Here is a 24,454-nt window from a genome sequence, read left to right as displayed (position 1 = left end):
TCTTCTTGGATTGATCATTTGATCATTATGTAGTGTCCTTCTTTGTCTCTTGTAGTAGTCTTTGTTTTAAAGTCTATTTTGTCTGATATGAGAATTGCTACCCCAGCTTTCTTTTGATTTCCATTTGCATGGAATATCTTTTTCCATCCCCTCACTTTCAGTCTGTATGTGTCTCTAGGTCTGAAGTGGGTCTCTTGTAGACAGCATATATACGGGTCTTACTTTTGTATGGCCATTTGGATTATTTCCACTTCTTAACAAGTATGAATAATACTGCTCTGAATATTCATGCACATAGTTTTGTATGCATGTATATTTTATTTCTCCTATTTATTCCTAGAGGTGGGATTGCTGGGTAATATGATAACTCTTTACTCTTTCAAGAAACTGCCACTGTTTTCCAGCATGGCTGCACCATTCTACATTCTTACCAGCAATGGATGGGGCTTCCCATATCTATACATTCTTGCCAACACTTGTTATTGTCTGTCTTTTTTACTGTAGACATCCTAGTGGGTGTCAAGTGGCATCCCACTGTGATTTGATTTGCTTTTCTCTGATGATTAATGAAGTTGAGCATCTTTCCATGTGCTTATTGGCCATTCGTATATCTTCTTTGGAGAAATGGTATGCACATCACTTGCCCATTTTTAAATTGGGTTAGTTGTCTCTTTGGTGTTGAGTTGTAGGAGTTCTTTACATATTCTAGATACTAGATCCTTATCAGATATATGACTGGCAAATATTTTCTCCCATTCTGTGGGGTGTCTTTTCACTTTCTTGATGGTGTCCTTTGAAGCGTAAAAGCTTTTCATTTAGCAAGAGTCCAATGTATCTATTTTTTCCTCTGAGATTGTTTGTCCAATCCAGGGTCACAAAGATTTGCACCTATGTTTTCTTCTAAGAGTTTTATAGGTTTAGGTTTTTAATCCATTTTGGGTTAATTTATGTGTAATGTGAAGTAGAGGTCTGACCTCATCCTTTTGCATACAGATACCAGTAGTGCTAGCACCATTTGTTGAAAAGACCATACTGACTCTTGGTAGGCAAGATAAGGGGGTATCACCCCATTTTAGGATGACAAAACAGATCCCTTAAGAGTTAAGTGATCAGATTAAATCCTCACAGATAGAAAGGGATGGAGTCGTCATACCACATGGCCAGGGGTTAAGGATGCCTTCACTTGTGAGTCTTCCACAAAGTGCCCTCTCCTCTGACTTTGGTCTCTTGTGTTCCTTGGAAAATTTTGTCCATCCTTGATACAGTTCCAGGGAAAACTCCTGCATCCAACATCATTTTTTTCTCCGCTGGTTTGTTTCTTCAAAAGGGAGAACAAGAGAAGAGTATGGTGCTTGGTGTCCATCATGAAAATTGTTTCTGCAACTCGTATCTAGAGAGACTCTGTTGGTCCTGGTTAACGGGCATCTCAGCATGGCTAAACACCTCTGCCCCACAAACGTCTGTTGGTCCGTGTGTGAAACACTGGAGGGGACCAGCACACCTCCCCTGCCGCCCCTGGGGCTCACAGGCTCCTGAAGTTTCTCAAACTAGAAGAGAAGCATAACCCCTTATGTTCCGTGTCAGCATGACCAGGATCTTTGCCTAAGTTGACTGGCATAGGGCCGTGAGGTGTGTCAAAGTACAGGTTGACACACCTAATCCTGACCTGAAAAGCCCCGATGGATTCGTCACCTTTTCTTAGGGGTCCTTGTGATAACCTGACATGCCATCTTCAGGGATTCCTCTTGTGGCCTGATGTCAGAGAAGTTGTGTGACTTAGCCTCATACTCTGGTCTTACTGGAGAGATTCAGAGCTTGTCTATACCAGCCAGTCCCCGCATGAGGAAGCCTGTCCCAGAGAAGGAAGCAAAGTGCTGCCACCTTTGCAGATCCACCCCATTGTACACACTGGTCCATTGGGGCCCTGCTGGCAGGCGTGTTCTTCTGTGGGGCGTCCCCACGTGTAGATGTTAGGTACAGTATCAGCCTCCAGATGGGAACTCAGTCAAGCAAAACATCACCCCACTGCATGTGCTCCACCACACACTGTCTTGAGGCCTGAGGAGCTTGTAACGAGGAAGCACCTTTCCAGACTGGTGGGCTCTGCTGAACCCTTGACCTGGGGCAGCTCATCCACCATGCCTGCCCTCACTTCTTCCCAGGAGCCATCACAGGTCCTGGGCTTTCCCCGCACCCAGCTGTGACCGCTCTACCGGTTGGCATGCCTGCTCCCCAGCAGACCAGAGACACATAGGGTGAAGGAGGCCTCTATTTCGGAGAAAACACGATATTAAAGTCTGGGACATTCAGCCAGACCCCTGGCATGCGAGTCTGAATCCAAAGAGAACAGAGCTGAGTGAGTCCTGTCTCTGAGGCGCCTACGACTCCACATAGCCCAGGGTTGGGGCCACAGTTGAGGCCTGGAATACAGTTAGGATGGGAGCTCTTCTCCCACTGCTAATATGGAATAGAATGGAAGAGCAGCTGGGCCCAGGGTGGGCTTAAAAGACACCCCCAGGCCATCGGCCACAGAGATGCCTGGGAGAGGATGTCTCCAGGGCCACCCAACGAGGGTGAGGGGACCGGGAGGAAGCAGATTCACACTGTAGAGGCAGATGGCAGTCATTGTCCATTGTTCTCAAGGTTCCTTGGACTAGGACTATGTTCTGTAATACACATTCCACAAATGTTTGGGGACAGTTCTGCATATCTTGATGAATGGGGTGGTGGGTAACGGTGGAAAGATGCTCTGTGTCCTGTGTCCTGGGGAGCTGTCCCACACACTGAGGAAGTGTCTGCCCCAGAGCCGTTCCTGCCCTCCTTGAGAAACTCTGGTAGAGAGAAAAGTTTAACACTGGGTTCCAGCCATCTTAAAGCTCAGAAAATACCGAGTTTTTAAGATGTAGTAAGTGACTGCGGGTAAAGATACCATGCATGATAGGTGCTGGGAGGTTTAAAAAAAGTATCAGAAGACGTATCCGAGCTTGGCCGAAGGAGGCACAAGTCCAGCAGAGAAGCTAGCATGTACACAAAAATATCCACAATACAACGCAGAAAGCTCTGTGTCCCACAGGGAAACGGGAATACTTCAAATTTTATGAGAGAGAGAGGTTTCGTGGTACATAAGCTCCAGGGGAAACCTTGGGTACCTGTGGTGATAATAAGCAGTCTTTCCTAACTTTTACATGGGCACAGAAAACCTCCATCCAGATGCTCCTGCCAAATCAGAAAGTCTTGTTAAGAAATTCTATTTTTGGAAAAAGAATCACATATTCTGTTTAGATTCCCTTGGAAGGTTTTCCTCTTACGGATGAGGGAGGCTTTCCTGTGAAGATTTCATTTCTAAGAGCACAGAGGTCCACAGAAAACGGAATCCACATTGGATTCTGGGTCCTTTGGTGAAGGACACATACATGCCTGGACCCTATGGTGGAAGATTTCATTTCTAAGAGCACAGAGGTCCACAGAAAACGGAATCCACATTGGATTCTGGGTCCTTTGGTGAAGGACACATACATGCCCGGACCCTGTTGTGGTACCCCATGAGGGGGAGTGCCCGCCCAAGCCCTTCTCTGTGGAAGGGCTGCTTTCTGCAGCATCCTCCTCCCCCATTGGTGTCACCTTGATGCAGGCATCTGAGGAAGCCTTTTCAAGAAAAGGGGCAGGGCTTGGATGGGAAGGGAGAGTAACTTAGGTCTTTAGGAAGCGTCGCAGCTTTCCAAACCCTCCACATCCATGAACTCACTGGCTACTGAAGTCCTGGGAGGTACTCGTGAGGTGGGCGATGTTCTCTCCACTTGCAGAGAGGGGAGGTGAGGTGTCCAGTCTGTGACTTGCCTAAGGTCACACTGCCAGTCAGTGTCAGAGCGGGCTTCTCTGCTCCCGTCCTCCAAGTTTTTTCTGTATTGCGGTCACATCTCCCTACTCCCTCGTCATCTCCTGGAGCCTGTAACCTCCCTGAGTTATAGAACTGTCAGCAGTGAGTGGTTTTCAAATTAGAAGCATTGAAGGTTTTTAGCCCAGTGAAACACTGCTCTAATTATTTCCCCAGAGAAATTGCAAACTCTTAGTGAGAAACAAGACAGATGAGGACATGATGGCTCACCGAACTGCAGGAGGTGGAAAGTGGCCCCAGAAAGCCACGCCGAAAGTGCTGAGCCACCTTGAAGGGAGAGCCCACCCCCGCTGGGCGGGCAGGAAGGAGTGCGTGACGCGGGTGAAACGCTGACAGTGGACGTGGGGAGTAAGGACGCTTTTCATTCTTTGATTCTTGCCCAGATCCGTCTTGCCCCACGTGGAAGTATCAGTAAACAGAATGGTCTATGTTTAAAACTTGGGGGCTGGTGCCGAAAGAGCCTGGAAAAAATTCAACAGCGTTTGCATGTATTAAAAACAAAAAGCACTTCTCATTTGCAGCTTATCCATCCAGCTCTCTGTTCCTGGGCCGCCAGTGTTAGGTCGGTCAGGGCTTCGGAGTTTTCTTGACATTTACTGTGCCTGATAGAAATCATTGAAGCAACGTTTAGCTGGGCAAATAACCTTAAGTGTTTCCATTGCTAAAGCCTCCTGGTAGAGATTTCCAGTAATTAGGTGGGTTTGGTTCACGGTCCCAAAGGGCACAGAGCAGCAGAAACGCTACCTGGGCCCGATCCCAGCACCGTCCGCGCCCCCGCTCCTGAAGGGGGGAACCCACACATCGTGAGCCCGCGGAGCAGGGCCATGCGCACACCTGGTCAGGTCCGAGCAGAACAGATGCTGTCATTCGCCTGTGACCCTGCATCTGTGAGGGACAGGACCCATTGAAAAGGTAAAGGGCATGGAAACAAAGTATATTCGTGGATGTCAGGGTCTGGGGGGAGGGGAGAACAGGGAGTGACTGATAATAGGTGTCGGGTTTCATTTGGGGGTGATGGAAATGTTCTGGAATTCAACATTGGGGATAGTTGCACGACTTAGTGAAGGTACTAAAAAACTATTGAATTGTATACTTTTAAAAAGGTACATGTTTACGGTATGTGTGTTATATCTCAAGCTGTTATTTTTAAAAAAGGTAAGGCACAAGCCATTTTATGTAGAGAAAAAAAGAGATGGAAAAAAAAGCCGTTTTGTTATTTGCACCTTCTCTGAGACCCGTGGCTGTGTTAGAAGTCTTCCACCAAGCCAGACGAGTGTTTACAAAGGCAGGGAGAGGCTCTGAGCTCAGTCTGTTTCCCTTCTCGTCCCAGGGAGTGGAGATGGGTGGCCTGGGAGGGAGGGGGAACCCAAGGACCACACTGGCATGCGACTGTGGAGGGCAAAGGGGAGCAGCTCTAGGAGAACCTGCTTCCAAGACAGTGTCCACTGCCCGCAGTGTCCCCTGACATCCGCAGTACTCATTTCTTTGGAAAAAATTTCTAAAGGACCCCTTTTAAAAGCCAGTGTGCTCCAGGAGAAGGGATGCAATCCGTTTATTCTGTATTAATACTTTAGAATGAGGGAGATTGAGTAACTGGACAGTCACTCAGCAAGGCCACAGGTGATGGTAAATGGTAACACACGATCTCAAGGCAGCACCTACATGATTTCCAAATGGGCAACGTGGACAGCATGTGGACCTGAAGGCAGAGCGTGTGTGTAGCATCTCCTGATGCCTCTGAGGACTCGGAAGGAGTGGGGACAGATGGGCCGAATTCACCTTCAGAGGGACTTAGACTGCAAATTCAAAGTCTCCTTAGAGTGGGATTGTGCTGCAACAGACCCTGAGTTCCACGCAAAGGCTGTGAGCGTCCCCTGAAAACTGAGATGAGAAGCGAGGAGAGTATGAGCGTCCGTGTGAATTGAGGTAGCTTTCGGGAGAAAGGGTCAGAGCCTGCCTAGAAAATTATGTCTTTGGTCATTGAAAAGACTGCGTTTATTTAAGTAGAGATCTCCTCAGAGGCCAAGGGATAAACTTACGGCTCTCTTAAAGATTTCCTTCCAGAATGTACCAGAACAGCACTTACTTAAAAGGTAGTGAAATTATAAGTGCTCTTTATTTTATGTGCATTGATGGACATTTTCTTTACAGTGGGCCTGCATTACTCTAGTAAACAGCGGGGGTGGTGTGGAATCATAAAGTCTACTTGCGGGAGAAAAATGCCTCCTTCTAAACTATACCAACATGTGTGAACAGTGTATCTCCAGGGGTTAGGATATGGCCTCTCTTTATTTGCTAACGTATGCTTTCCTGCATTAGAAAGTTTTCAATGAGCTATATTAGTTTTAGTTTTATAAGAAGAAAAATCAAGCTGCATTCCAGGTAAGGCTCCCCCATTCCAGCAGCAGTGGAGTGGAGCTCCACGTTTTGGGGCAGAAACCCCCTGTGGGTGGTTCTGCCTCTGGTCAGCCCTCCCAGGGGAGCCTCCAATGCTTCCTTTTTCTTTCAGTCTTCCAGCCATGATTCTATAACTTAACTACACACTGAAATTCTCAGAAGGCATCAAGGGAGAACAGAATTCCCCGGAACGTGTTTTGCTGCTCTGAGAAGGGCTTTGTGCCGGGCATATTGACCCCATGGGGCGCTGTCTGAGATCACCCATGGCCCTTGTGTGGCCGAGAGGCAGGATGTGTCCCCTGATGCACCGGTTTCCCCTCCAGGTGGGCCTACCATGACTTCTACAACCGGTATCGGGTGCTGGTCAAGAAGAAGGAGCTCGCCAACACAGACAAAAAGGCCATCTGCAAGTCTGTGCTGGAGAGCCTCATTAAGGTGAGCTGGGCACGGCCCGACTGCTGGGCTCCAGGGGAGACTCAGCCGAGGTGCCCTGGGAATAGGGGCGTGGGGGAGATGTTAACTGCCTTTTTGGTCTTCATCCCTCGTATTGAAACTGTTCCTGAGATATTAATCCATTTGCCTGCGTCAGCAACTGTAAAGAAGCCCCTTCACCTGCGTGGAGAACTTTCTAGCCTTTCCCACATCACAGCTCACATAGAAAATGCAATTGTTTGTACAGCACGCTGGGGGTCATGATGAGGCTGCTCCTGGCTACAAGCTGCTGGCCAGGATCTCTGGCTTCCCCAGAGCCTGGGGCTCCATAGCTCAGCCGGCCGGCACCAGTGCACCCACCCGGGGGCTCTAATCTGGAGCCCGGGCACAGCCTGGAAGCCAGCGGAGGGGAAAATAGCTGCGCTTCTGGTAGCTTCTTCACTGCAGAGCCGGCCTCAGGCCCACCCCCAGAGGCTTCTTTTAAATAAGGCAGTGGATTTCATTTTATTTGAAACAATCTGAACTCAACAGCTGACACTTGGGACTGGAGAACTATAGCAGAGCTCTTGGGGGCCTTTACTGAGGGGCAGATCCTTGAATATTTCTTAGTTCCAGAGTATCCAGGGATTACAGCAGAGTATGGTCCTTAATGGTCTCAATAAAGGGCTAAATTATATCAGAAATCTTCTTTAAGACGGTAAGAGAGTTACATCTAAATTTTTAAATTTCCAAGTATTATTTTGCTAGAAAAATCTATTCATCTGGAGTATAGCTCATTGCCAGATGATCAGCTTTTAAGGTCATATGTTATTTTGTGAAAGTGACACAGTCACCCTCAGCATTGTCTTAGCAGCTCAAGTCTGTAGCTGTAGACAGTGCAGAATACTGTGCTAAATATTCCATAGAGAGTAAGAGGATGACAGTCTCATTAATTGAAGGTTGCAGTTGGGTCTTTGGACTCTGGTTAATTGAGGTTTTTGCTGTGGTGTATCTGTCAGTGTTTACATTTCAACATGTCCTCTTTCAACGGGTGAGAAAAATGTGTTCAAGGTCAGCTGATTCTGGTTGACATGGAGCATCAGGAGTCTTCCTTCTCTGTTGGTCCCAGGAGCTGGCCTCTTCATGTAATCAAGGCTCACAAGTAGCCCACTCTGCCATGGGGCTGCCTTCTCCTTTCTCCAGACTGTAGTTACACACTTCCTCTGCCTTCCCTGGATTTCTCCAAGCTTCCTGCAGAACTGCTGCTTCCCAAACAGAGGGTACTCTGGAGGGGGCCCAGGTCAGACTGGCTGACCCAGCTTCCCCCACTCTGCTCCCCTCCAGCTAGCAGGACCGAGTGCCACTGCCCCATCCTGCTCCTGATACGCTCAGGCCACTGGATTGTTAATGCCCAGCTTCCATGCCCACTCTGCCCTCCGGGTTTCCTCAATCCAGCACTCTCTGAGCCCATACTATGCTGTCCTGTGCTCCAGATGTGTCTCCTTTCTTTCAGAGGATGGTCTTTGTATTGACACTCTCCCCTAGTTATGAGTACTGAGCCTGACACCCAGAAGTAACTCACCAAACATTTGTGGAATGAGTGAACAAGTGAATTCCCTAAAGTATGTGAATACATACTGTTTCCTCTGCCTGAAGTGCTTTTTCCCTCTTTTACCTGTCCGACCGGGTTTTACTTTCCCGCTAGATTGAGCTCTAAAATGCTTTCTGGTCTTTGAAGCCTGTTCCTGGCCTCCCAGACAGAGTTAGTCACTGGCTAACACTTCTCAACTTCTGTCTTCCATTTTTGCATTTCTCCCCTTGTATTGTAGTTAATGGCTTCTTTTTCATTTCACCAGACTCTGAACAACTGAATGGCAAGGGCCCCACTGTCATTTGTTCCTAGCACAATTACTGGTCATCACAGGAGCTCTGATGTGAGCTCTTTGTGAGCTCTTTTGCTCTTTGTGCAAGTGGCTGCATGGGTGACATGCTTGTCCTGATGAAACCTGCCACCAGTGGCTCACGGTTATTAAGCACTTAGTAGGAGTCAGACACTTTTCTAACTGCTTCACACACTTCATCTCATCCTAATATTTCCTTATGAGAAAGATACAATATGATGCCCATTTCACAGCTGAGGAAAACTGAGGCACAGGCAGCTGATATAAATTGCCCAAGGCGACTCAGGAGCCCCCACAGTCTAAACCACATCACCTGCTGAGTCTGACTGATTAATTAATTTCACTGTATAATTACCCTTCCTAGAGATGGAATAAGGATCAGTGCTTTAAGACTTCCCTAGAGACCTTCTGTTTCCTTTTTTTGTTTGTTTTTTCCCTTTTTGGGGGACCACATCTTCTAGTCACCAATGCTAGGTGACTTGGGACTTCAAGCAACTGAGACTTGGCAAAGCCACACGTTAGCCTAAAATGGCACATGCCAGCTCCCTGCCCTCTCCAGGAACGTGCTTAGTACATTTTATTTTATTTTATTTATTTATTTATTTTAACATCTTTATTGGAGTATAATTGCTTTACAATGGTGTGTTAGTTTCTGCTTTATAACAAAGTGAATCAGTTATACATATACATATGTTCCCATATCTCTTCCCTCTTTCGTCTCCCTCCCTCCCACCCTCCCTATCCCACCCCTCTAGGTGGTCACAAAGCACCGAGCTGATCTCCCTGTGCTATGCGGCTGCTTCCCACTAGCTATCTATTTTACGTTTGGTAGTGTATATATGTCCATGCCACTCTCTCACTTTGTCCCAGCTTACCCTTCCCCCTCCCCATATCCTCAAGTCCATTCTCTAGTAGGTCTGTGTCTTTATTCCCGTCTTGCCCCTAGGTTCTTCATGACCTTTTTTTTTTTTTTTCCTTAGATTCCATATATATGTGTTAGCATACGGTATTTGTTTTTCTCTTTCTGACTTACTTCATTCTGTATGACAGACTGTAGGTCCATCCACCTCACTACAAATAACTCAATTTCGTTTCTTTTTATGGCTGAGTAATATTCCATTGTATACATGGGCCACATCTTTATCCATTCATCTGATGATGGACACTTAGGTTGCTTCCATCTCCTGGCTATTGTAAATAGAGCTGCAATGAACATTTTGGCACATGACTCTTTGAATTATGGTTTTCTCAGGGTATATGCCCAGTAGTGGGATATGGTAGTTCTATTTTTAGTTTTTTAAGAACCTCCATACTGTTCTCCTTAGTGGCTGTATTAGTTTACATTCCCACCAGCAGTGCAAGAGTGTTCCCTTTTCTCCACACCCTCTCCAGCATTTATTGTTTGTAGATTTTTTGATGATGGCCATTCTGACCGGTGTGAGGTGATACCTTATTGTGGTTTTGATTTGCATTTCTCTAATTATTAGTGATGTTGAGCATTCTTTCATGTGTTTGTTGGCAATCTGTATATCTTCTTTGGAGAAATAACCTCCATACTGTTCTCCATAGTGGCTGTATCAATTTACATTCCCACCAGCAGTGCAAGAGGGTTCCCTTTTCTGCACACCCTCTCCAGCATTTATTGTTTCTAGAGTTTTTGATGATGGCCAATCTGACCGGTGTGAGATGATATCTCATTGTCGTTTTGATTTGCATTTCTCTAATGATTAATGATGTTGAGCATTCTTTCATGTGTTTGTTGGCGATCTGTATATCTTTTTTGGAGAAATGTCTATTTAGTTCTTCTGCCCATTTTTGGATTGGGTTGTTTGTTTTTTTGTTATTGAGCTGCATGAGTTGCTTATAAATTTTGGATATTAATCCTTTGTCAGTTGCTTCATTTGCAAATATTTTCTCCCATTCTGAGGGTTGTCTTTTGGTCTTGTTTATGGTTTCCTTTGCTGTGCAAAAGCTTTTAAGTTTCATTAGGTCCCATTTGTATATTTTTGTTTTTCTTTCCATTTCTCTAGGAGGTGGGTCAAAAAGGATCTTGCTGTGATTTATGTCATAGTACATTTTAGAGCAGAGTGATTAGGAGAAAAGCAGTGACGGAGGTGGCATGTAGGCCAGGCAGTAGGCGCTTACCAGCCACATTCATTGGCAGGCAGCTACAGGGCAGGGGCTGCATCATGAGGTTGCTCACGAGTGATAGTCTCATCCTGCAAGGATTGTAGGAATACCTCCATCTTTAGCCTGAATTTTTTTTTCTTTAACTCCACAAATGTGTATTGAGTTCTTCCTATGTACTCACCTGGAGTGGTCAGTGTGAGGGTTACTGAAAGAGTGTACTAGGTGGGCCCTGCCCTCCAGGACAGATGGTCATCTAGTGTGGTTATAGACATCACTGGCCATCATGCAAACCTGAACCTTCATCCTGACAGTGAAGGAGCATATTAACAAGCATCTGCTGAGACCCAGAGAGCATGAGGAAATATGTATGTGAGGAGAGTGAGAAGGAGATGGTATTACAGAAGCGGCGAGGTGTAGTAAGAGACCTCTCGCCTGGGAGTCCTGGGTCTTGGGTTCTATTCCTTGATATTTTCAGTGAGACCTTTGGCAAGTCACCTCAACATTCTAGGCATCTGTAAAATAAAAGCAGTGGCTTGGGGTAGATTGCTAAGATTCCTTTCTACTCCCTCAGTCTCTGATTACTGGAGAAGGCTTCTCAAAAGATAACCTCTGATTGGTATGTGAAGAGTATGTCAGTTCTAGGGGTTACAGAAAGCAGGCCTGGGGTAGAAGTTCTCAAGACACCTTGGAGAAGGGGAGTGCAGCCATCAGCGCAGTGGTGATGGCTATAGCAGGCAGGAAGGACCTTCAGAGAGATCCTCATTTGTAAAAATTGTGGCTCTGTGAACCAGACTGCCCTTTCCCTGGTGGTTTTTTCCAGAATAGGAAACGGAGCCTGTGTACTGTGGTTCCTGAGATGCAGCAGGCACCCCCCAGGCCCTAGCTCTGTTACAGGCCTAGTAGCCAGGCGTGTCCCTTGACTGTGAGGGCTGAGCCGCCCACCTTTTGCTTCTGGAGCCCTCCTCACTGAGGAGGTGTCTCCCCAGCAGGGCAGTGATGCAGGCAAGGCCTTGGCCGCCTCAATGCTTCCCCACCCAGTCCAGCCCCTGTTCCTCCCGGCGTGAGCTGAGGGCCCTGAGCAGATGTGGGGATGAGAACCAGGTCCTCGCAGCTCGCTCCTCCCAGCTTCACCGGCAGCCCGACCATGGAGGCGACAGTCAGTGACAGTCTAGCCAGATGCTGTGTCCCAGCTCAGCCACGGCTCAGGCAGCCTGGCTTTCCTGTGCGAGGAGCCAGGTTCCTGTTAGCCGTCCAGGGCTTGGCCGTGAAGAGTGGTGACTCAGCATTCTTTCAGAGCCATTTGTCAACATGAAATGTATTCTTGTGTGTGTGTTTTCCTTAGACCTTGGCTCATTATCTCCTCCTTATTATGGTCTTCATGCCAAACGAGCAAAATTAGATGAAGTTTATTTACAAAGAGTGCTCAGTTATCATGAGTTGCCTATCGAATATTCTAGCCCAGGCTCATCCACGTACACATGGCTGTGTCATCTTCTCTTATCCACCAGGGTGAGCGCAGGGAAGGGCAATTAACTTTAACCTGATTAGATGTAATTAAAGACAGTAATTATATGTCTGAAAAAACCTCACAACATAGTTAGAAACCAAATAAAATGTACTTGGGGGTTATTTGCAATATATTGGTAATTTCCCACACCTGCCTCCTTTCACTTCGTTCAGGCCTTTGCTTAAATATCACCTCCATAGAAATGCCTTCCTCGATTAGCCTATTTCAACATCTCCATCCCGTCCTCCAGCCCTCAGTTTATTGTCTTCGTAATCGTCAGCACTGCCTGAAATGTACTGTGTCCTTGTTTGCTTGTCCGGCTGCCCTCACAGCGATGTCAGTCGCTGGCGGGCAGGGATCTTTTTCACTGCTGCATTCAGTGTCTGACCAGTAGTAGGGACAGGCTCGGGGTCTGTTAACACACTAACTCTCAGCATTTGTTTAAGGAGCAGGGGCATGTGAGACCTGGCAAGGGAATTGTGCGTCAGAGGACCTGGGGTGGTAGGGTGCTTTCCCTTACTGCTCACGGATGGTGAACCAGCTCCTCTCCCTGCCTTGTAAAGGATCCTGACAAGTTCCAGTTTGGCCGCACCAAGATCTTCTTCCGGGCAGGCCAGGTGGCCTACCTGGAGAAGCTTCGGGCTGACAAGTTCCGGGCAGCCACCATCATGATCCAGAAAACCGTCCGGGGCTGGCTGCAGAAGGTGAAATACCGCAGGTTGAAGGCAGCTACCTTAACTCTGCAGAGGTACTGCCGAGGACACCTGGCCCGCAGGTGAGCTGAGCCGGGGCACATCTAAGGTAGCAGATTGGCGGTGAGGGTGGAGGGGCAGGGGGCTGGGACCAGCTCCAAGCTGGCTGGCGTCTTTCAGCCCCGGTAGTTAGAGTGGTTCCTGCTGGGCCCTGTCTGCGTCTGGCTTTCCCCCAGCAGCTGGGCCCCTCTCTCTCCTGCCCTTCTCACCTGAGCATGTAGGTCTAGTTCCCAGGTCTCTTGCCTCCCCCAGTCTGTCCCTGTCCTAGGCTAGCACTGGCTGGTTTTCCCACAAAACCTCCATTTGCCCTTTGCTTAAACTCTTAAGTAAAACAATCTTCTTTTAGAAAAAGAGACAATTTCAGCCTTTCTGTCACAGTTAACGTACACTCAGCTTCGTGATTTACACCACCAATTTCAAAATCCCTTGGGAGTTTGGTAAATAGGGCTGGCAAGACCTGGGGAGATCCCTTCTATGAGTTGTTGCACTCAGCCAGCACAGAGAGGGCGAGACTTGTCTGACCACAAGCAGCTACCTAGGGGCAGAGCCTGAAGCCAGTCGGCTGCCCTGACCCAGGCCAACACCATGCAGAAGAAGCTACTTTACTTTAAACGTCTCCTCAGTGATGTCATTGGGTTGATGAAGTGCTAAAGCGGTATAAGCGTCTCCAGAGAGCAGAGAGATGGGCGCGGAGGACACCCCCGCCACGAGACCCACCCCCGGACCTTTACACAGGTCATCAGATTTTGGACCCAGCCGTAGTTCAAAATCAGTGACCTCTGCAGATCCGGATTTCCTCGGAGAAATGACTAATTGCCAGGAAGCCTTGCATTTGGAAGCCAAAGTTTCACAAGTGGCTGCTCTGCTTGAGTATATAAAACAAGCCCAGAGCAGGCACCCTTTGCACCATAAAGTTAGAAGATTACTCCAGCTCCCCCTCCTGTCCTTGCTGTTAGCTGTTTATCCGAGCAGAACTGGAGATGATGAACGCCATTAATTTACCTGTGAAGAGCTGAGAGATGGTCTCTGGAACAAAAGCTACAGAAATGAGAAGGTTGTCAGTAGTATCAACACTAAGTCATCATCCACAGTCAGGGCATCACTGAGCACCCTTGTGCCAGGGGCTCTGACTTGGGCAGCAAGCTGGCCTGCATTCTCCCTGCAGGGTGTTTGTGTTCTAGAGAGACTGCTCAGGGAGAGCTGGACCAGGAATCGGACTCATTTCAGCAGGTAGAGCAGGGCTGAGTGGGTCACCTCCCACTCTGGAGCTGTGCTAGGTGATTTCCAAGGTCCTTTCTAGCTTTTAATATTCTGACTCTCTAGTTGAGCATTTGCTATGAGCCTGATACCAAACAAAGCCCTGAAGGAGGGTAAAAAGTGTTGGACTGACTTTATGTCTGTCTTGAGGGGTGAGATGGAGAATGCGGAAATGAAACAGAGGAAAGTAGATGCCCGTGTGCAGTGCATCCCCAGCAGAACGGGCTGGGAGATGAGAAAACAAAGAGGGGTCGCTGCAAGTCTGAGAAGGTTTTATTCATTCAGCAAATACTTACCATGTGCTACTATGCCAGGCCCTGTACTGGATGTAGGGGTACAAGGATGCTTGAGACACGGCTCCTGACCTCTCCACACCCGATGAGCTCCAGGGACCAGACGGGTGTGAACATGTGATGTTGTTGAGGTCTGCCCAGGTTGCAGGAGAGGCTTGCGGGTGGGGGAGTGGACAGATGAGGGTCAGAGCTGATCAGACTTAGACTGAATTGTAAATATGTGGAAAGACGTTTTGCACAAGATGGAGGAAGCCAATTCTGCTGTTCTGAGCTGAGCTTCAAGTCCCCACGGCCTTGCTACAGTCGGTAACGGTGATGAGAGTTGGCTTGCCCTTGTGGTGTCCAGGCAGGGCCGGCGGGGAGGGGCTCGCATTCAAGAGTGGCCCAGAGGCCTCCGTCAGCCTGGCCCACCACTCTCTCCCTCCCCAGGCTGGCCGAGCATCTGCGGAGGACCCGGGCGGCCGTGGTGCTCCAGAAGCAGTACCGCATGAGGAGGGCTCACCAGGCCTACCAGAGGGTCCGCAGGGCCACCGTCGTCATCCAGGCCTTCGCTCGGGGCATGTTTGCACGGAGAATCTACCACCAGGTGTGTAGCCACCCTGAGGGACTCAGGCTGTAAAATCAGATCTAAGCAGCAGCAAATGGGTTGGCACCAACATAAATGTTTGTTGGGCGCTTCTAACTTTTTTCTAAGTAATTTCACAACTCTGCTCTCACTGAATCCTAACCAAAGTCTCATGAGGTGTAGTGTCTCAAAAGTTCTCCAGAGAGACAGAACCGATAGGAGATGCGTGTATCTGTGTGTGTGTGTGTGTGTGTGTGTGTGTGTGTGTGTGTATTTATTATGAGGAAGTGGCTCATGCAGTCATGGAGGCTGAGCAGTCCCCCCATCTGCTGTCTACAAGCTGGAGACCCAGGAAAGCCAGGGGTGTAATTCAGCCCGAGTCTGAAGGCCTGAGGACAAGGGAGCTGATGGTACACATCCAGTCTGAGGGCAGAAGATGAGACGAAATGTCCCAGCTTAGCAGTGAGGCAGGAAGAAGGCGATTCCTCCTTCCTCCACCTTTTGTTCTATTCAGGCCCCCCGTGGATGGCATGATGCCCACTCCACAGGGGAGGGCAGTCCTCTTCACTGAGCCCACCGGCTCAAATACTTCTCTCTCTGGAAACATCCTCACAGACACACCTAGAAACAGTCTTTAACCTGAGCATCCCGTGGCCAGTCAAGTTGACACATATTAAGTATCACAGGTAGGAAGGGTGCGTATCATTGTACCCCTTCAACAGCTGTGAGATGCTTGGAGCAGCTGACTCACCTGGCCAAAAGCACTCGGTCAGCCCATGGCAGAGCCTGGTGACCTATCTGGGGCTCACACAGACTTGAGAGACGGGGGCAAAATTGGGAATCATCAGGCTAGCTCCTTCATTTAACTGATTAGCAGCCTGAAGCCCAGTGAGGTGAGGTCAGGAGAAGGACCCTGACCTCCTCCCTGCCAGGCCATTATCCAACGAAGCTGAAAGACCCAGTTAGGTAGCCCCAAGTCAGGACCCACCCCATCCATCAAATCACCCCCGCACAACTGAAGCTCAGCGCTAAGATGAAAGATGGATTGGAACGAAATGTCTAAAATGGTCTTTTGTTTTCCTAAAATGAACATCTACGTCATCTATGATCAGAGAAGGTGTGATTTTCTAAGTGATAAAACTATAAAGCGTTACATTGATCATGAAAAAGCAGACGTGGTTATAGGCACCAGATGGAGCACACCCGGGCCAGTGGGAAAAGCTTCTGTGACTATTCCTGGGAGACTGGTGACATCTGTGTGGTGTCACCATGGATGGGACGGGTGGCATTTCGGAGGCACTAGGGTTCGAACCCAGCTCATCTCAGAGCTGTGATACCGGGCATGTTAGTCTTTCAACATGTTTATTTATTCATTCCGCAAATATTTATTTGCAGGGCATTAGAGTGAGAACACTGATGATGCTTTAATTTTCTGAGTGGGTTTTTAACTGGATAGGGAAAAAAACCAGTGAATTGCAAGCCAAGTTTGTAATTGTAAGCCATTTAACCCACTCAGCAATCTCACTCGACACTGTCACTTCATCTCCCCCGCTCACCGTCACCAAGAGGGGATCCACATCTGTTGAATGGGGGGCTTATCAGCTGGAAAATCTTTAAGCCCCTCCAACTTTGAGGTTTTTAGACTGTGGTTTCCTAACCAATAAAAAGTTAAAAAACAAAACAAAAAACTAGAAAGGAGAGTTTGACAGCTGATTTCCTGTAGGTACACAGGCTGCCAAACTTAGTTACAAGTTGTTCATAAAATAAATGGCCACCAAAGCCCTAAGCCATAGGGAGGCTGTCTCTCTCTGACCTTGGCTCTCTCCCCAGAGCAGTACATGAGCCCCTTGCTCCCGTCCTGCAGTGCAAACCCACCAGGTGTGTGCTTGTCCCCTGCCAGGTCCTCAGGGAGCACAAGGCCACCATCATCCAGAAGCACGTGCGGAGCTGGATGGCTCGCAGGTGCTTCCAGCGGCTTCGGGGCGCGGCCATTGTCATCCAGTGCGGCTTCCGGAGGCTCAAGGCCAAGCAGGAGCTGAAGGCCCTCAAGATTGAGGCCCGCTCAGCAGAGCACCTAAAACGCCTCAACGTGGGCATGGAGAACAAGGTGGTCCAGCTGCAGCGGAAGATCGACGACCAGGTTGGTGTCTTGGGCTCCCACCCAGGGGGTGGGGCTGTGGGGAGACTCCACGGGCATGTTTGAGAGAGACCCATGGCTTCCCCAGGGAGCTCTCATTTGAGCCCCACAAGACTTCGTGAGGCCATTTTACAGATAAGCAAATTGTGGATCGGGGGCATCAAGCACTTGGCCAAGGTCACAGAATTAGAAAGCCAGAACCAGCACTCCAGCCCAGGTCTTCTGATCCCACAGCCAGAACGAGGGTGATGCTGGTTTTTTTTTAACCCCAAATGTCACTAAAGTGTCGGTCCTTTCCTGTGTCGTGGCTAAGATGGGTTTACAGAGTTGAAAGCAGGCTCACTGGTACCTTGCTCATGTAGGGTATTAATGGCCTCAGGACCAGGCTCTTGCAATGCCCTGGAGGGTTTCAGGTGCCTCCTGAGAATGGAAAGAAGAAGATGGAGCGAAGGAAGGGGGAAAACATGCTGAAGGCGTGGGGTATGGGGTGTGGAGGAGGAGAGTTGGAGTTGGGCCACCAGGCTGTGCTTTGGCAGTCACTGGTTTTATTGTACCTATTCTATGCTAGGCACTTTTTTAAGCTTCTCATGGTCCCAATAGGGCAAGAAAATAAATGAGCCATTTTACACCTAAACCAGCTGCCCTAAACAGGAGCCCAAAAGTGGTTAAATGTTCCTGCCTTTCTGTTCTTGCAAAAGACGGCTTCTGGAGAAGCAATTGTCACGCTGGGTGTCTGTCTCTATGTGAGTTCTACAGGTGTCTTATTTGGCTTGGCTCCCTAGTGGGGAAGCAAGACAGAAAGCTCAGCGCAGGGTGGAGGACACTTAATACATACCTGGCCCTGGTTGGCCCACAGTGATAGGTCAGGTCATGGAGGAAGACATATCTACCCAGAGCATCAGGAGTGGATAGGAAAAGGTCTGTACTCCAGGATCAGCCATTTGGAAAACACAGTCACAAGGAGGACCTAGGGTTGTATTATTATTATCATCATTGCCATTATTATTATTATTAATTATTATTACGGCTATTGATGACTGGCCAGGAAAGACATTTGCATAGTCAAATTGTGCCAATTAACCTTCGGAGCAAGGTATAGTCAGAGGGACGAGCAGATTTTGTTGGCACTGCTGCACCCTGCCAGGAGCCCCATGTACTGCCCGGCTGCCTCGGCCCTGGGTTCCAGCCATAGGGCCCTGCATTGGAATTGCTGATTTCTCAAGTTGACTTGAGAGGTTAAGAATAAATCTGGTATTTTATACTCCATGTGCTGGAACATCAAAGAGAAGCAGATTTTAAAGGCCTATTTTTAAAAGAGCTTTTTGCCTTCAGCTTCCTGCTTGGCAAACATCTGTGAGTAGTGGCAGGTGTTACCCTGTGTGCAGAGGGTAAGGAGAAGAGGCAGGAGGGGGCGGGTTAGATCCTGCTTTCTTGTGTCCCTCCCCATGTTGCCTGACTGTGTGCTAGGCACTGTTCTCATGTTGATCACTTTCTCATTTGATCCTTACCACAACCCTATGAGATTTAACATTATCCCCATTTTAAACAGGCACAGAGAGGTTAAGTAGCCCACAAGGCCACACAGCTAGTAAGTAGCATGGCTAGGTTTGAAACTTGGCAGTTTGGTTCCAAAGAATGTTCTGCTGCCTCCAACCAAATTTTAGGATATCTGCATATTAGGGAATTCTTCAGACACGTGAGAATGCCTCAGAACAAGGAAGACCCTTAGCTTTGTTTGGGGTTCATTCTCCAAGACAGCGTCGTCCTTGGACAGTGGGGTGTGTGACCCAGTGTCAAAGAACATGCCTGGGGCTGTGTCGTGAGAGGGGTCATCAGCATAATCCGTGGCACCGGGACTTGTTTTATTGCGGTCTCTCAGCAGGCAGGGCTAGAGCCTTTGTAAATGAATGGGTTTCTGTTCTTTCTTTATGGCTGGAGACAACTCAGGCAGCTGCTCCCCTGACACACAAGGTTCTTAGCCAGGAAGAAAGGATACACGTGTGCCAGGAACAACATAGGTGAAGGCATCCCAAAGTGTTTGTCAGAGCAGCATGAGGTGTAGTGGACAAAGTCCCAGCTGGATGGAGGTTTGAGTTCTGTCTCAGTTATACTTGCAACCAGAGCTGACAGTTTGGGGGTTATGGCCAAATCTCTGATTAGGCTTTGAGTTCCTCAGAGACAATTGGCCTCAGATCTCTAACTTCGAGCTCAAAAATTCACTGATGCCATACAGTGGCTAATAAAGTGGTTCCCAACTCCAGACTGCAATGAAGAATCACCAGAGGGAGCTTTTTTTAAAAAAGTATCCCCACTGCCAAGAAGTCAGCAAAGGAGGAAACTGAAAGAACCAGGGTAAGGTTAGTGCCCCAAATTCATGTTTAAGGTTTTGTGCACCCAACCAAAGAGACAAGATGCAAAATTAGCACGAAGCTCCCAAGCAAACAGAAAGAAGGGAGCAGGATCCCTTGAGAGCTGTTGAAAGAGTTTAGGAGGGTTTTGAGCTGTCCGTGGTGCTGAGACAGTTTTCCTGAGGGTTTTCAGAATCTGTGATGTAATAAACCACATCCTTCACAATATCCTTCAGCAGTAAGTTCAGTGACAGTTTCTGGGATGATTTCTTGCAGTGTTCCTGGTGTAGCCCTGTGGTGTGACATTTTTCAGCCAAAATGATGTAACCTATGAACTTGTCTCTCTATCAATCTGGCTTTATTCAAGCACAGCGTGTAGAGTGAGAAGGCCAGTTGAGCTAACAATATTTTTTACAGTGAGGGTCAAGTTCCTTAGACCTTTATGAGTATAAAGCTATGTTTAAATATATTTTATTTGATATATGAAAATATGATGCAAATGTATGGATTCAGTCAGTAACTATTTATTTATTTATTTTACAACATATTAAGATTCTTTTTTTCCCGATTTTTAAAAAATTTTTATTGGAGTATAGTTGATTTACAATGTTGTGTTAGTTTCAGATATACAGTAAAGTGGATAAGTTATACATATACACATATCCACTCTTTTTTAGATTCTTTTCCCACATAGGTCAATACAGAGTATCGAGTAGAGTTCCCTGTGCTATACAGTAGTTCTTATTAGTTATCTATTTTATATACAGTAGTGTGTATGTGTCAATCCCAATCTCCCAATTTATCCTTCCCCTCTTTCCCCCCTGGTAAACATAAGTTTGGTTTCTACATCTGTGACTCTATTTCTAAGGCAAATATCATATGATATCACGTACATGTGGAATCTTAAAAAAAAAGAAAGGTACAGATGAACTTATGTACAAGTCAGTAACCTTTTAAATCAGTTTGATTCAGTGTACTTAGTATGCACTCAGTAAACAGTTAATATTTTATTTTTCATCCATGTACATTTGAAAAATCGTATGTGACAAGTCACAGTTTTATGTCCTCCTGTGCCTCAGTTTTCTCAACTGTGAAATGGAGATATTAATCAGCCTTACTACATAGGATTTTTGTGAGGAGAGAAGGAGTTAACAGATGTGAATCATGTAGTACAGTGCCCTTGAGCAGTGGCGCAGAGTAAGCATCCTCTGGGGATGTCTGAGGAGCTCGAGGAGAACAGGGGTCCATATGGAAATCCCCAGCCCCCTGCTGTCAGGAAAAGGCCCTCGCTGGAGGACAGAGCTGGCCAGGTCTCAGGTCACACTGACAAAGGCAGCTCCAGGGAGCCTGGCCTGCCATCACAGGGAGGGTTTCTGGGGTCTATGAGGGAGCAAGTGCCCCTCACCACTCCCTGTGCCAGGCTTGGCTGCGCGGCCATGGGTTCCATGGCGTGAGGATGAGGCAGGAAACTGCTGGGCCCTTCTGGGGTCCGCCTTTCTAAAACCATGCCTCCAGAACAGGAAATGTTCCTGTTCCGAATCAGGAATCTCCCACCCACACCCCAGGCGGTGGGCAAAGAGTTCAGAGCATCTCTCCCAGGGGGTCCCTAGAGAGCTGAGTGATGAAGAAGCTGCCCTTTATCAGGCACTAACTGGGTGCCGGTCCCCAGGGAAGCCCTTAATATCCCTGAGCCTTGATAAAACCCTATGAAGAAGGAGTTACAATTATCCGTCTTTCACACATGAGGAAGCCAGGCACAGGGAGGTGGAATGACCTGACCATACGTTCGCAGCTGATCAGGATAGAGATGCGGTCTGAGCACAGGTCTGTCTGGGTCCAGTCTCTTAACTCCCCAACTTCCCAGAGCCTCGTCTCAGCGTGCGTGTCAGTGAAAGCAAAGAGCTGGCCTCCTAGATGTGTTATCTTTGCATGAGGGTCCTGGGGTGTCATCACTGCCCATAGCAGGATGTCACCATCACGTTGTGTGCCTCTCCACACCCCACACCTGCTCCATCTAGAGGCCTCCAAAGTCCAGTCCTCCTTCCCACTTTCCCGGGGATCCGACCCAGGCTGCAGCACCTGGAGGAAACTCACTTCCCGCCCAGAGCAGAACAAAGTCAAGGTGGCTAGTCCAAAACATGTTCCCGCCCTGAACCCCACCCCCCTTGTGCAGAGACTCTTCAGCTTCCTGGGAGACCCAGACCTGGGTGGGCTGTGCAGATGGCACTGGGGTTTTTAAACAGATGCTACCTAATTGGATTTCATATTTGTGATTACTTAGAGCAAGGCTGACTGCCAGACCAGACATAAGGGCATGTCAGGTAATAACTGGGAGGTTTCTGCAGACTGTGGGAGGATCTTTTTGTGCTGTATCAATGAGGGAAATGTACCGCTTGGACACCAACAATGGGTCGCAGCCTTAAGGTCCCGTGGCGTTCATGGTGTTGTACTGGGTCCAACAGCTGTTCTTTTACTACTCCTCACTGCTTTCCATGAAGCTTCATTGCTGGTGTGAATTAGTCATTGGTTCCTGATGCCCCAGCTTGTTGGTAGTTTAGCCATTAGCTCTGTTCTACTTGGAGCTCCTGCAGAGAATAGCAGTGAAGAATTATCAATGACTGTTGCTTGCTTGCTTGGTTATTGGGAGAACCCTACTTCTTCCACTCCACTTTCCCTGCTGACCACTTTGAGCTGATATGCTCAACTGCAGCACCACTTTCTGCCCATGTTTACACTAACACATGACACTGGCCCTCGGTCCTCAGGGCTTCCTCTGTGTGAGCTCATCCACAGTCTGCCTCCCAGTCCCCCTCCGTACCTCTGCCAGGCACCTGGGGGAATGCTTCTCACTTACCTATGGTTTGAGTGGGTACATGATTGGGTACCTCGTCGGCAGGGACAGGTTCTGCCAGGGCATCAGTTTCTGGAGTCAGAGTCTTACAGGATAAGCTGACAGGTGGTGGGAGGGATCCCTAGGCCCCATGGAGGACCTCCTTGGAGGAGGGGATGCTGAAGAGGTCCTTTGTCTCAGAGCCAGCAGATTAGGTTGCAGCTCTTTGTGCCAGTGAGTCCAAGGACAGGAGAGCCCAGTGTGAAAGAGCAGGGAATCCTGAAAAGCAAAGGCTGCAGTTCCAAGAAGCCAAAAACATTGTTCCTGCAACTTAAAAACCGGGCGTAAGATCTCTCCAGCCGGACACAGAGGCTAACTACTGTCAGCCAGCTTCCAGCTCTGTCACTGCTCCTAAACGCTCCTTGAATGTCAGTACTGGTGTTTTCTCCTTTCCTATATTTCTCCTAGGTTCACAGTAGAGTTTTGTTAGGGAGATGGCAAGAAAGCACTCAAGCATTCGGTGATTGTGAGGTTTAATTCCGCCTTGGATGTCCCTTTTTTAATTGCCTTCATGTTTGTTCCTGTCCCACTAACCTTGCTCTCCACCTGTGTTTCCTCTTTCCCTGTTTGCTGGTGCTCTCCCAGAACAAAGAGTTCAAGATGCTGTCGGAGCAGCTGTCAGCCATCACCTCCACACACGCCACGGAGGTAGAGAAGCTGAAGGAGGAGCTGGCCTGCTACCAGCAGAGCCAGGGTGGGGACAGCAGCCCGCAGCTGCAGGAGGAGGTCGAGAGCCTGCGGACAGAACTGCAGAGGGCCCACTCGGAGCGTAAGGTCCTGGAGGACGCCCACACCCGGGAGAAGGATGAGCTGAGAAAGGTATGTTGGGGCCAGAGGGGCAGCTGGGTGGTGGCTGGCTAACGCAGCACCCTTCCGAAGTGGTTTCTTTTTCCAGCTGTTACACTGCCATGCACTTTACTGGGACTTGTGCCCAAGACTGACCATCCCTCTGCGTTTAGATGTAAAGTGCCACTGCTTTGGGGGAACCTGCACAAGCATGTGTCCATTCACCTGACAAGTGCTGATTGAGTTGCTGCCATTACCTGGACATGATGGCATCCCCTGAAAGGTTACACACATGTGCCTTTGGGCATGTTCCTTATAGTCTAGAACTAGCCACTGAGTCCGCTCTGCAGTCCGAGTTCCTGTTGGCAGGAGAGATGGTACAGAGGTAGTGGCCTTTCTTCTTAACGTTGCCTGCAGGGATTAGGGGCAACCTCTAGGCATCCCTACCTATAATCATAGTGCTTTGGGGAACTTGCCTTAAGTTTAAGTGTTGATAGTTTCAGCCTGACTAATCTCCTCTGGTTGGTGTGCTCTGTAGGTTTACTTTCCACCCCATAAAATGGGATTGGACCCCACTCCCCCATCTCAGATGTCAGGATACAGAGATTCCCTTCTCCACTGCCAAGATAGCTGTTCAAACCAGGGAAGTCCCACGTGCCCCTGCGGAGCCTTCCACGGTCTCAGGACGCTGCTTCTCTCCCCCATCTTTATGGCAACCCACAGGCCACAGGGAAGATGGCACACTGCCCACTTATTTAGTTCCTGCCCATCACTGGAGAGTCACTATGGGTTAAGAATCTAAGAGGGAAGGACTCAGTGTTCCTAACATTGAAATAATAATTTTCAGTGTTTAAAAATTGGGGCAAACTGAATGCTGCCACAAAAAGCATCCTGAGGTAGACACAGGAGTTTCCAGATTCTCATCCCTGCATTGCCATTACCAAGTGCATGCAGGAAATCTCACTGGCCTTAGTTCCCTCATCTGTTTTAAAAAAAAAAAAAAAAGAAAAAAGAAGAAGAAAGGTTGGTTTAGATCATTTTTTAGGCCCCTTCTACTTGCAGCTAGTCAGCTGCATGAGATGGTATTTGATGGTTTCTAGAAGGAAAAAGAACCTCCCTCAGCCCTGCTCTGTAGTGCCTCTCTCTTCCTGTGCCCAGTTACCTTCTCCTGGGCTGAGCCCTCAG

At 48.2% G+C, this 24,454-nt stretch overlaps 1 protein-coding gene across 1 annotated transcript in view; it reads left to right on the top strand.

The window, feature by feature from the left end:
• MYO5B (myosin VB) overlaps positions 1-23,448 on the top strand; it is a 324,120-nt gene extending 300,672 nt beyond the window's left edge. Inside the window, exons 18-23 of the mRNA XM_028479944.2 lie at positions 6,616-6,727; positions 12,805-13,016; positions 14,973-15,129; positions 17,009-17,248; positions 23,069-23,302; positions 23,443-23,448. Of these exons, the coding sequence (XP_028335745.1) occupies positions 6,616-6,727; positions 12,805-13,016; positions 14,973-15,129; positions 17,009-17,248; positions 23,069-23,302; positions 23,443-23,448 (961 nt within the window). The remainder of the gene's footprint in view (positions 1-6,615; positions 6,728-12,804; positions 13,017-14,972; positions 15,130-17,008; positions 17,249-23,068; positions 23,303-23,442) is intronic.
• The last annotated feature ends 1,006 nt before the right edge of the window (positions 23,449-24,454 follow it).

The sequence above is a fragment of the Physeter macrocephalus genome, chromosome 19 (assembly GCF_002837175.3).
Source record: "Physeter macrocephalus isolate SW-GA chromosome 19, ASM283717v5, whole genome shotgun sequence".
Classification (NCBI taxonomy): domain Eukaryota; kingdom Metazoa; phylum Chordata; class Mammalia; order Artiodactyla; family Physeteridae; genus Physeter; species Physeter macrocephalus.
Note: the sequence above shows the minus strand (reverse complement) of the source record. Positions and strands in the feature narration are given on the sequence as shown.